Consider the following 13483-nt stretch of genomic DNA (forward strand, 5'->3'; position numbering starts at 1 on the left):
AACATGTACAGTAGTTCCTTGGGTAAATGTCCCCCTTGAACACAAAATTGTTCCAATTTTTGGGGGGGTGGGCTTATATCCAGGGATCTCTTATTCAAGAAAAACCTTTATTAATTAAAACTTTCTGTACAGGGATGGCTTTGTTAGTCTCATTCAAATCTGTACAAGTCAGTTCGCTTATAGTTTGAATGAACCGAGGGAGAAAAACACATCTAGTTTTGAGGCAGCCATTCCAGTGTGGTTCCACAACAATCTGTTTTCAGCTTTCATAATCAAGTTCATGCCCAATAATTGGAGATTCATCCTGTCATCTAATATTTAACCTTCTGGGCATCTTGGACCATTGCGTGGCGTCAATGTTGTCAGTTTATTTTATTTTACTCTTGGCTTACAATTTGAACCATTGCTTTTCTTCCATGTGTTTAATAATTTAATTTATTGTACTTTTAGCCTTCATCTTAATTGGCTTCAGTACTCACAATAATTTCATTCTTAATATGACAATATTGATATTATTCAATTGTTATAATGTGATTATCTTGTTTTGTAGTTTGACACAGAATCTGGTGAAAAAATGGTAAAGTCTTATTCCTACTTCTGCAGTCGGCAGAAAGAAGCAGTGCAAACATACAAAGATTTATTGAAAACAGATCGTAAATTTCAGCTATTTATCAAAGTAAGTATTTTGTGGCTTGAGCTTTGTGTGTATGTAGGTTAATGTATAGTAAGTAGCAATGCTAATCGCATGTGATCCTCTATGCTGTTTGTCTAATTCTCTATGAAGCTTGAGGAGTGGCCAGGAGTTTGTAGTAAAAAATAAATTCCACACCGTTTTTGCAATGATTGAACCAAGGAATTTGGCATTAAAAGGAGAGTGCCCTAATCATCAAACCACGGCACTGTAATAATGTATTCCGAAAACCAAAAGATCCACTGATTAATCTCATATAAGATAGTATAATACATACTCCAAGTATCGAAATGCATGCCATCGTGTCAAGATTCAATATTTCGACATTAATTATGCCATCATCAGGAATGATTCCTGATGATGACATAATTAATATTGAAATATTGAATCCCGACACGATGGCGTGCATTTTGATACTTGGAGTATGTTTTATACTATCATAGTAATGTATTTTGTTGTGAACTGTATTTGAATAGTACTAGCTAAGTAGAATATTTTAAGTTAATGGCACATATCTGCTTTATTGCATTTGTATCTCAAGTCACATAGGGATGTTACAGTGAAGATATAAAAGATCTCAGATAATGTACATTTAAATATTAGGATCTTATCCTTAGCATAGCTGAGGTTATTGTATTCATTCAATATTCGTTCAATTTAAACTTGCACCCATATTTAGTAAGTTTGCTATCAAGTCAGAATTTATATACAAATATTTCTTTTATAGAAATGTAGTAATAACGCTTTATGTCGCCGATGGTCCGTCCCAGAATGCATTTTAAGTGCCATGCACAGGCTTACTAAGTATCCTTTGTTGATACATGCCATCATAAAGCAGACAAAACGTAAGTATATTATATTACATAGCATTATATTATATTATAAATTTAAGAAAGTGGAGGAAAGAGCTGTGAAAATCAAAGCACCGATGTTTAGAATACAATTTTGTCCCTTCGCAATTTGAGCTAAACTGCTCTACTTGGCCATGGTTGTTTCCAATGCAGTACTTTCTTTCGTCAGATTTACTGAACTGAATCTTATATATTCACATCTTAGCCGAGAACATAAAAGATGATGATATTTTTATTGAAAAGTAATATAGAAATGAATTTTCAGTAAATTGCAGAAAGTGAAGCAAAGAAGATCAGGCTTTAGCCTACAGATATTGCACAAGTGATTTTGTTTAATAAAAACACTACAGTTGAACTTGCCTAAGTCGAATCAAAAATGCCATTGAAATATCGTTCGACTTGGATAAAATTTGACTTACAGATTGTTAATTAATGAAAAACACAACAATTTGGCATGTAAAATTAGATTGACTTGGAAATTATTCGACTTAGACAAAGTCGACTTAAGCAAAGTTAACTGTATTCACATTTGGTCTGTGTAGTGAGTGGTTAACGATTTACCACCAAACCTGCAATTGAAATTCTTGAAGTGGTAATAATTTATGTATTCACCCTGTTTGATTTTGCAGCTTCAAAAGCAGATTATCGACCTCTGCAGAAAGCGGTTACTTGTGTCAAGGTAAGATCTTGATTTTAGTTAGTTTTCAGTATGTGCACGCCATTTACAAGGTTGACATTCATAGGTGCAAACAAAATACAAAGGGGGATAGGGAGGTTGTGGTAGGGAAGCATCCAGTGAGTGAAGAGTTCCGAACCTATATTGAAAAAAGACTTGCCCTAAGCAATGATGCTGCTGATGATGTTGGTAATATAATTATGAACCAAAGTTATCCTTCTAATTTTCCTCATTTTTTCTTGATCCAAAATAGAGCATATTAGGCAGGGTTAATGAAGAGGTACAACTGTATGAGCAGAACAAAAAGCTGTGGGATATATACAACAAGGTAGAAGGACGGGCGTATGGTATGATGAAGAATGGGAAAAAGTTTGAGGTACGTACACTGGCAGTTTCCTGCAGATTGCCATTAAGCATATTTTTAATGAAATATAAAAAAAAAAAATAAGAATAAAAAATAAATACAAAATGATAAAGAAATATTCACAGAATTATGATTTAGGTTCAACTAGTTTTAAAGTTTTAATCTAATTCAACTACTGATTTAGAATTTATTAAAAAAAATTATGTCAATTTTTTTTTTAAATCTGTCTTAATTTTTTATCATTAGTGTTCATTAATTTCCAACCGATTTTTAGCCTATCCAAGAGGAAAGCTCCTGAGAGGCATATGATTTAAGGCTAGAATTTCTTCATGATTTTGGGCAAGCCTATTTAATTTTATATTTGTTTATATTTATGAAATCAAAAGAGAAGGCCAGCAAACCTGTAGATTGCCAATAGGCAATTTAACCTCTTTCTCAAGGCTCCAAGGAAGACAATTTGCATTTATTTATTTATTTATTCTGTCTTTACTGCATGCACTTTCAATACTTGTGTATTGTTTTTCAAAGTGGTACAGTTGCATATTAAACAAATATTGAAAAGCAATGCAAGTAACATAAAAATTCCTAAATATATATACAAGAATTAAGAGAGTTTTTAAAAGATAAAATAGTCATGTATGTAATACAAAAAAGTTGCCATGCCGACGGTTATTCCATTGTGGTACAGTAAGGTTATTATGAGTTTGAATATGTGTACATTTAGAATGGGAATCAATATTGAAAGTAAATTTAGAAGATAGATAAGATGGATTATTCCCCTTTTAAACATTTAAGAGTCATTAAGGCTAATTGATCATTCCACCTTACATATGGTCTTTTCCAGGCAGGTGCATTGACTATACTCTTCCGTTTAATGTCGTTCAAAAGCATAGTGTTTCAAAGAATAAAATATTAAAGCATATAGGCATTCTATTCATCTTTCAGAAAAAAGATATAGTTTCCAAAGACCGAAAGTTGAGGTATGAGGGTACTATTCAGTTGAAGTCAGCACGGGGAAAATATACAGAAATAGTTGGTGTACTCCTTACAGATGTTTTCTTGCTACTGGAATTAAACAATCAAAAGTATACGTTCACATCTCAAGACCAAAAGGTATACAGTCGGTATTGACCTTTTTTTTTATAGAATATTTTTTAGAAGACATATAATCTCTATTGTGATTCAAACTCAAGACAGTTCATTAGCTGTAAAAACAGGCTGGTATACTCCTTCTGAGTTTTTCATTAGGACACAAATTTTTGCAGATGTAATGGATGTAATATTTGAAAAATGGAAGATAAGAACAGTCGATGATTGATACTACTTCTAAATATTTCATACCCTTAAAAAAGTAGTACTCAGGACAAGACTCTCTTAGAATCTTCCTTATTATATACACTAACCTTTTTATTCTAGGCCCCTGTTATATCGTTACACAAGATGATGGTAAGGGATGTAGCTACAGACAACAAGAGTATTTACTTAATCAGCACTGCATCCTCAGGCCCAGAGATGTATGAAGTGAAGTGTGAATCAGATGATCGCAAACTGTGGAAGGCAAAAATTGAGGAAGCAGTTAAGGAATGCCCAGCACCTGGTAAGTCTAAACAAAGGAAATTATTTTAAGAAAGTCAAAATTTATTACATTAAACCTCTGTCCAGATTGTCAAATATGCTTTGACAAAAAACTTTTGTATGCCCATATATACAGTATTCATGATGTGCCTATATATGGTCATGATGTTATTCCATTATGACCATATTTAGGCATGTCATAAATAAAATTTGATGCCTGTACAGGGCTTTACAAAGCTTGAACTCCAAACAATGTAGGCCTAATGCAAGCCCTACCCTTGTTGCAAGCCCTAACCTTGTTCATCATCAGGAATTGAAGCAGCGATCTTCATTCATGAAGATTAGAAAATATAGCTTGATGTATAGAATCATGATGACTTGTTTTGATCTTTCTTAAATTTTTGGCATATTCCAGAATCATGCAGTATATAATAATATTCAATAATATTTCTTTAACAGTATCTTACAATAGTGGTTAAGTAAACTATTAGTCTTGGTTTTTCCACATTTGATAAACCTTTTCCATTTTTTTTCAGATGAGGACCTCCAAGTAGAGGAAGTCGATGAACAGATACGATTAGAGGAAGTCAGAGCAAAGACAATAAAGCAGTTTATAAGTAAGACTCTCATTTCTAAATCAAATTATTGTATTTGTGGTTTATTTTGATATTGATTTATCAATGGAACTCTCAATTGCCAATATATTTTTGATACAGGTTTTCAGTTTGCATCAATGGTACTAGAAACACATGCATGCTACATTTTTTTTTATTATGATTTTTTTTTTTTCCATCATCATGAAGTTACTAAGTTTGTAACTTACCAAATATTGTTACTGTGTCTTTACTGATTGTATTTTGATTTTTATTATATTACAGATAATTAATATACTTAGAATGTATATGAGTTTCTTCTATTATTTATTTTATCTTTTTGATATTACTGTTAACAGGTGATTTGCAGAATAAGGACAGCCAAATAAAATCACTTGCCACTGAGAAGACTAACCTGATAATAGAACTTGCTAAAGTTATCCGCAATGACAATGTGAGTAATATTGCATTATACAATATAGAAACTAGGAGATTTTTACAGTGATACACTATTTTTCCCTTCAGCACTTTGTTGCAGGTTTGTAAATGAAATTTGTTTGTTGATGCACTTAAAATGAATTGCAAACATATTTGTGAGGTCTCACCACAAAATGAGTCTCATGGTTAGAAAATCAAAAAAACCAAGTTTATAATACATTTGGATAGACCACATTATAAGCTTTAATTTGGTCTTTGGCTCCCTACGATAAGTAGATCCAGAGTTAAAGTTTCGGTGTATGAGAACCATGTTTTGAGAAAATCGGCTCAAAGATAAACTAACCTGTTCAAATAATAGGACTAGAATTACAGAATATGTGCTGAGAACACTGTGTTGGTAAGAAAATTTACTCAAAAAGTGTATAATCATAAAATATAAGTATCAAGATATTTAAAAACATTAAAATTAAAATTTTGTAAACATTTTGATTTTGACCTGTCTTGGTGAATATTTCAATATGATTTCACAAACAATGCATCTCATTTCATGGTGAGGCCTCACACTTTATATTACTGACAAATTCTCTTCATTTTGTTTTTAGAGCAATCTTCGAGAATCCGAGGAAATGTTATATATGAAATCCAGTGAATTGTTATTAAAGTCTCTTGAAGAAGGTACAGTAATCAGATCATTTTCATTTTCATTGATGAAATGAAAGTTGTTTTTTGAAAGTTAGTACCACCACCAAGTCTAGAGTCATAGGAAGATATGCCAAATATTCTTTGTCTCAATAATTCTTCACAATACATCTCAAATGCTCAATTAATTAATAACTTAGGGAGTTTTTAGTCATGAGAAAAAATGCTAGTGTCTGATAAGAACCTTCAGTTTGCCTGATAATGTAAGATTATAACCTAATTGTTGATCTACTTGTAGTCAGTGGTCTTTTGTTTGTAAAATGAGTATGAAATAAAAATACTGTACTACTAGTATCAATAATCATTGTTAAATTTTGGATTTTGTTTCTGCAGTGACCCATTTAACATCTTCTGTGTGCAGTATAAACTACATGGGGCTAGGTCGTAGTGCAAGCAGCGCTGGTGAACATTTTAGCGGTACTTGTCAGTTACCAGCCTTACCAAAACGAGCCGAAACTTTCAGCGGCTTTGATAGCTCTGTCAAAGACCATGCTACATTTGATTTCGGTAATTCATTCATGTTATTCTATTGTCTGGTGTGTATATTTAATTCATTCATGTTATTCCATTGTCTGGTGTGTATATTTAATTCATTCATGTTATTCCATTGTCTGGTGTGTATATTTTACTGAGGAGGATAGAAATATAGATTGTGAATGAACAATCTCATCTTCACCAGACTGACTTATAAATGAGACCGTGTCGAGTCTATGCTCCCCAACCAAATTCAACCTGCCACTTAATTATTTTTTTAAATATTTGTTGTGATAAATAATAAGAAATATACTATATCAAATATATTTCTGAACAGTGTTTAACACATTTGATGATTCACTTAAGAACGGGTCATGTGACCTTTATGTTGAGTTTTTTATTGTCGTCATTCTTGTGAAATAAGGTAATAAAAATTATTGATTGAAAACATTAATAAATCGCTGTAAGTAATACTGTATCTTCAATTATAACAATGTTGTTTTATGTCTGTCTTTGGTAATGTTTGTCAATTTCAATTATTACTTAACAAAGATATTTTATTATCAGGCCTGCCTGGAACAAATCTACAAAAACGATACTCTCGCAGGAATTCTACATCGGAAAACCGAAGTTCAAGTTCACCAAACCTATCAAAGGAACAGACTCACAGTATGCATAGCCAAGATACAGATAAAGGTGGCTCAGATCCCACACTTAATCCAGACACCAGGTCGCTCGCAGGGATGAAGATGGACAGTCAGGCTAAGTCTCAAATGGGCAGAAGTTTAAGTGATGCAGCAGACTGGAAAGCCATGAAAGAAAGGGTAATTTGACCATCACTCATAAAACAGACACTGCAGTTTTGAATGACCTTTAATCTGTAGTGGATAGAAAGAAGGGTAATTTGACCATCACTCATAAGTAGACCATCACTACCCTTTGAAATAATCTAGTGGATAGAAAAAAGTGTTTGTACACATCCTTAGATGTTCAGAATGCCATTAAATAAAACTGGTTCTTTAAACGTGACCTTGAGTTATATTCTACTGCTATGGCATAGTGTCACCTTCCAATCTAAATTTCTGGGTTCACTCCTGGCAAAAACTGTCAGGATTGTGTTCTCAAAGCCCAAATAATCTCCAGTCCTCAAGCCTCATAATAAAGATTTAGTTTTAGTGAATGAAGGGACAAAATTGATTACCACTGAAATGATCACCCTCATAATATATCAGGTAAGAAGAATTAGTTAATGCAGAATAATGTTTTTCCCCCTTTTATAGGAAAAAATGTTTGCAGCTCTTAGACGTGATCCTAACCAGACCATTGATAGTGATAATTCCCAAGGTAAGATATGAGAGCCCACCTGCATGCAAATTACTATGGAATGTAACATGTTAGTGTAAAAAATATTTATTAATTACTGTACTGTATTTTGAAATTTATATTAAATTTTACTGTGTATCTGTCTATGTACTGTGGCTGATTTAAAATAAAAGGTGAATTGAATTAAATAGAGTTTAATTACATATAGGTAAAATATAGCTATATGTTTATATACATACTATTCTGCAATATTTGAAGCGCAATATTATGCAAACAATTTTACAAGAAAAGCATACAAATAAACAACAGGTTTCTTTATATCTGATACAGATGTAACACATGTTTTCTATTCTCCTTCCACATCAGGTGACCTAAGTTCAAGTATAGACTCTACTCCAGGAGGCACCACACATTTACCTACAAATGAAACAGTAACTGCAACTACTCGGTTAACACAGTATTTAAATAGGCTGTTGGTAAGTCAGTTGAGTTTAATGCATTGTTCATTTTGTCAGACTTGTCGATTCATCTAGTTCTAGAATGTACCAGATCTTATAATATATTGTATTCAATTTAATTTCAGGTATTAACAGCAGATCAGGAAACAGAACTCCAAAGGTAAGATATTTTATTCTAGAAAATTAGATACCGAAAGGTCCACTGATTAATTTCAGATAAGATAGTATAATACATACTCCAAGTATCGAAATGCACGCCATCGTGTCGGGATTGTTAAAAAAAACCCTTGCGGTGATGTACTTGAGTGCTGACAATGACAGAGTGACAATGACGACCCCCCCGGGGCGTGCATTTCGATACTTGGAGTATGTATTATACTATCTTAAAATTAGATACTGTATTACCGTGCATATTTGTAGGGATGGTTTCTGTGATAGACAGGATATATTTGTTCATGAAATTATCTGTGTTTTTAGAATTGTGATTTTACCATGACGATTGTATTCTTGATGTCTTTAATGCCATTTAAAAATTTTTTTCCCTTTGATTTTCTTGTCTTCCTCTTTGCCATTTTACTTTCTGTATTCTTTTGCTATTGACATCTTTGCTGAGATGTCCTCAGGTATCTTGATCAGGTGTCTATACATCTCATATGTTGTTAATTACTTGACTTAAGTTTTAAAATCATTTTCTTGTTCTTATAATTTTGGATAGCTATTTGAATGATTATTTGTTGCATTCGCAGTTTAAACCATCAATTAAGTGATGCCAAAATGAAAATAAATGAACTTACTCAGCACGCAACTACATTAGAAGAAAAACAAGAAGAACAATTAAATACCTGTAGACAGGTGGAATTAGACCAAGAGGAAGTGCATCTCATGCAGCAGAAACTTAGAGAGGTAACAAAAATTTAACCAATTTATATTAAATACAGTAGCCATCAAAGACTAGAACATTTCCATTAAAGATGTAATTTATGGTAGTCAGATTTATATAGTGCTTTAAACCAGAGTCTGGAAGCATAGACTAGCTCGTACAGTAACTTTCTACTCCCCTAAGGGTCTCTTTTGTGTCTTGAGCTACCTAGTAAACTGTTGCCAGCTACTCCAGTCTGTCCACAACATTGGCTGTATGAACCAGTACACAAAGGTAACCCCCTACTCGAAAGATGTACTGGATTCTTTATAGTGCACATGAGCTGATTGTCTACACTGGGTCTGACTTGTTCCACCACCAGAACCATAGGCAAGCATGCTGCTCGAACTAGCGCCAGTATTATGGGTGTGTGTCACACCCCTGCCTTAACCACTCGGCCCATCGATTCGCCTACTATCTGTACCACTATCTGCTCTACTGAAAAATAAAGCTCAATATTTGAAATGCTTACATTGTATTTCCATTGCGGTTTGGTTTCCCAACCTGAGGTCGGGGTCCCAATCTTTCGCTGTGCATTTCGCTTGTGTCTTTGAGCAAGGCAATTTTTCTACATTGCTTCAGTTAACCCAGCTGTATCAGTGGGTACCAGCAAATTGTTTGGTGTAACCTGCAGTGAACCTCCGTCCCACCCAGGGGGAGCCTAACGCTCTCTTCTGCTTCACGCTGCTTGAAACCGGGTATAATCTCCAGTATATATGAGCCCCGTGGCTCAGCAAGGATTTAATTTACATTCTATATTTGTATATCATATGTGATTACAAATTAAATTTAATCATATTTGGTGACATTTTTTTCAGGAACGACAAGAATTTGAAGAAGAGAAGGAAAAACTACAGACTGAAATTGAAAATCAAAACTTATTATTTACCTCTCAACAACAGCTGCTAGTTAAAGAAACAACAGAAAAAGAACGACTTCAAAAACAAATAGAAACAATGGAACTTCAATTAAAAGATTTGAAAGAACAGGTGAAAAGCTCAAAGAACATAAAAGAAGAGCGAGGAGACAAATGGAAACTCGCCAAAGAAAATAATAATCAGTCAAATAACTCAGGTCGTAAACCACGTTCGTATTCTGACATGTCTCTTCGCGATGTTGTTGAGGGGTCAGAAAAGAGTAGTTTGTCTTCCGATTCAGAAGGGGGAAGCAGTCGACGAAACAGGAATGATAAAGCTGTACCTATACACTTATTAAGTGCCACAAATGAGTTAGACACTTCCAGTGATATTAAGCAGAAACTCCCGTTTAAGTTGTCATCTCTCTCTTCCTCTACAACATCTTTGCAAGGGAAGCGACACTCTTCATCGTCGTCTATAGGAACATCTAGTTCAGTGCCACCGTCCTCCGGGTCGGCATTATCTTCGTTGTCCAGCAAACGACACCTTTCTTCTTCGTCAATAGGCTTGACAAATACAACCCAAATGTTGCCCATGAAACTGGCAAATTTATCTAGCACAGCAAGTGAAAAGAAAAGCAATCATCGTAAGTCAAAAAAAGACTATTCCTCCCTTGAGAATAATGGAAAAGCACAAGCTAAACACCAAGGGGAACAACAACAACAAGATGTCATATACTTCTGAGCTCCCCAGGTAAGCTAGCTCAAAGTTAAGCAATTGATTCCTAGTATGGAATACAATTACTGTTCATTTTAATATGAATGTCATTTCAAACCATAATGAATTTTAATTATGTCTTGCATTTAAATATTAATATTATTTGTATTTGTTTCTATTATGAAAATAGTCTTATAAGGTGTTATTGTCTTTTTGAGTAACCTTTGGTATGCTCAACTTGTCAGGAGTGTGTGATTATATTTCATTACATTTAATTGCTAATGCTAAATTCAAATATAAAACATTACATTAATAATCAAACATAAACATTGGAAAGAAATATACAGGCAAGAGGTAACATAGGCTAAAGCAAACTGTATCAGAGAAACAAAAAGCCTAGTTACCCATTTCGCAGCACGTCCTGTATTTGATTGAGAACTTGCATTAATATATGAATAATAAATATATATACATTGTCATGTATGCAAATATTGACTTTTATTTGTTCATTATATTATATACTATGAATATATTTTATATTTTAAAATAAACATTTTAAAAATAACAGAACTAGGTGATCTCCAGATTATGAATAGCATCTATTAAAGCCTGTTTTTCACTAGGCAAATTTATTTGCACGAATCAAAAGCGTCGGTTCACTTCCTGAGCTCTGATTGGTTGTGCATTTTTTCGCTTCGCAAAAAGTAGAAACAGTTTGAACTACTGATTACGGTGAAGCAGAAAACTTCGATAGAAATGTGAACCAACGCTCTCAATTCTCATGAATAATGTCACCTAGTGGAAAGCAAACTTTAAGCATTCTAAATGTAGAATTTCTGTTCAACATTTTCATTGTGATCCTCAGGTTCATTGAATTAATTTTTTATCCAATTATCTGTTTATTTTATCTCCTATAGGTCCTTCATAATATTTGAATAGCAATGAATGAACAGTTATTCTACCCTGTGGATAAACAGACCAATCAGTATGCAGATGTTTGATAAACAGACCAATCAGTTATAGATGTTTGAAAAACAGACCAATCAAGATGAAAACAAAAATGCTTTCAAAAAAACGCCGTAATGTAATTTGTGTATGTTCCGTGTTCTAGTAATCATGTGATGTTGCTGAAGTTTTCATTAGCTTCTGCATACTAGATTTCTGAACGAAACAGAAATTATATTTAAACAAAAATTTAAACAGAAAGCAAAACTAAAATCAGTGTTGGCAAAAAATGTGTTACAAGATGCTGGATATATATGCGACTGGAGTTTTAGAGTTGAGATGATAAGCCTTGTTTTTTACACACACACAAACAGACACACACTGCCTAATAATTTGGACGTTGTAGCCAAAACCAGCGTACTGTCACTAAATGTAATTTGCATAAATCTAATTTGCATAAAGAATGTGGCTCTACTGTATATTTGAGTACAGAGAAGCCACAATACTTTTACTCTTAATTCCTGTAAATGACCCATCATTTTAAAGCTTATAATGTGAAGAATAAAAAGAATACATTATTAAGAAGTCAATTTTTATTTTTTTGGTCACTAATGCTGGTTTTCGGAGGGCAAGCCACATATGTTATTTGTTATTGTACTTCCAGAAGGAAAAGAAATTATTGATCGATGATTATTTATAGAATCAGTGACTGGCTCAAAATGTGGGAATTAGTGATAGCCTTTAATTGCATCATTGATATTTGAAATGGAGGTTGGATAATTAGGCTGCTCAAGTATGGAAGGTGTTAGTGATTGCTTTTTGTTGTGCAAAATGTGAGAGCTCATCTTGGCTTCTACCTAGGTCTAATGTAAGGTGAAAGAAATTAGCTTGTGCTATATTTATTCTGCAACATGTGAAAGAAAGACAAGATATTTTAAAATTTATATAAGGTGTTGAGATGATCAACATATGATTATGTTTAAATAACAGAATAAATGTAACGCTAAATAAAGAGAGGCCATGATCTCAGTGTTCTGACCTTTGGTGGGGGTCATCTTCAGGAATGAAACAAAAGTATATTGAATTCAAGAATGACTTTTGGGACAGAGTTTATAAGTAAAGTACAAAATAGATTGTATTTATGAAAACTGATCATTTGTTGGGCTTCTGTCATGTTTTTTTTTATGTTTCATATGCCTTTAGTGGACATAGTCTGTAGTGTCAACATTGAAGGGTCAAGAGTTCAATAATAGAGTACTAACAGGGCGAGATATGTACGAGAATACAACCATGGCCATGTAATGGCCAGAGTGACCATCATAGTAGTAGATAGTTAATGAGAAACTAGGCAAATTTTGTGGCCCAAAAGTTTGAATTTAGTCTAAAACTTTTGAATGCCTGTGTTGGTATTTTTAGAACTATGATACACATTTTGTGATGGTCATTTTGAATGGTCATGCACTTTGAATGAATGGTCATGCACTTTGAAATGGTCATTGACCAGGTGAAATAAGATAAAACTTCAAATTTCTTAGCATTGGAATCATTGAAGTTAGCACTATAGTTTACATGGATTAACTCTATCTCAAAAAATGCCTCTGAGTAACTTTATTTTTGAATAATTGATAACACAGTCATCAATCATTGTGATTCCCTCCTGTATTAGTCACTTTTTCCTATGCAGATAATAACAGCATTCCATCGCTTACTGAAGCAATATATTCTACTAATAATTTTAAACATTTTTCATTAAAAAAAATAGCTTTCATCCCAAAAAATAGAGATAGTTGTTCTATTATTTCTGAAGATTAATTATTTTCGATATTTTATAGTTGAAGATTTGTAAATTTGTTTATCACCGGCCAGTGGAATTATTTTTGTAATGCTAAATCAATAACTTGTG

General features: G+C 33.2%; 1 protein-coding gene across 1 annotated transcript in view; it reads left to right on the plus strand.

The window, feature by feature from the left end:
• The window catches only part of LOC117122542 (rho guanine nucleotide exchange factor 18-like), a 22605-nt gene extending 10768 nt beyond the window's left edge, over positions 1–11837 (plus strand). Inside the window, exons 8-24 of the mRNA XM_033268135.1 lie at positions 551–676; positions 1419–1536; positions 2172–2221; positions 2472–2594; positions 3528–3695; positions 3999–4179; positions 4694–4774; positions 5110–5204; positions 5791–5863; positions 6221–6394; positions 6929–7185; positions 7642–7705; positions 8051–8160; positions 8268–8302; positions 8889–9045; positions 9880–10671; positions 11553–11837. Coding sequence (XP_033124026.1) covers positions 551–676; positions 1419–1536; positions 2172–2221; positions 2472–2594; positions 3528–3695; positions 3999–4179; positions 4694–4774; positions 5110–5204; positions 5791–5863; positions 6221–6394; positions 6929–7185; positions 7642–7705; positions 8051–8160; positions 8268–8302; positions 8889–9045; positions 9880–10662 — 2595 coding nt within the window. The 3' untranslated portion in view covers positions 10663–10671; positions 11553–11837. The remainder of the gene's footprint in view (positions 1–550; positions 677–1418; positions 1537–2171; positions 2222–2471; positions 2595–3527; positions 3696–3998; positions 4180–4693; positions 4775–5109; positions 5205–5790; positions 5864–6220; positions 6395–6928; positions 7186–7641; positions 7706–8050; positions 8161–8267; positions 8303–8888; positions 9046–9879; positions 10672–11552) is intronic.
• Positions 11838–13483: the final 1646 nt, after the last annotated feature.

Source organism: Anneissia japonica, unplaced genomic scaffold, assembly GCF_011630105.1.
Source record: "Anneissia japonica isolate Jap-2015-1 unplaced genomic scaffold, ASM1163010v1 scaffold1889_len2455224_cov183, whole genome shotgun sequence".
NCBI classification, from domain to species: domain Eukaryota; kingdom Metazoa; phylum Echinodermata; class Crinoidea; order Comatulida; family Comatulidae; genus Anneissia; species Anneissia japonica.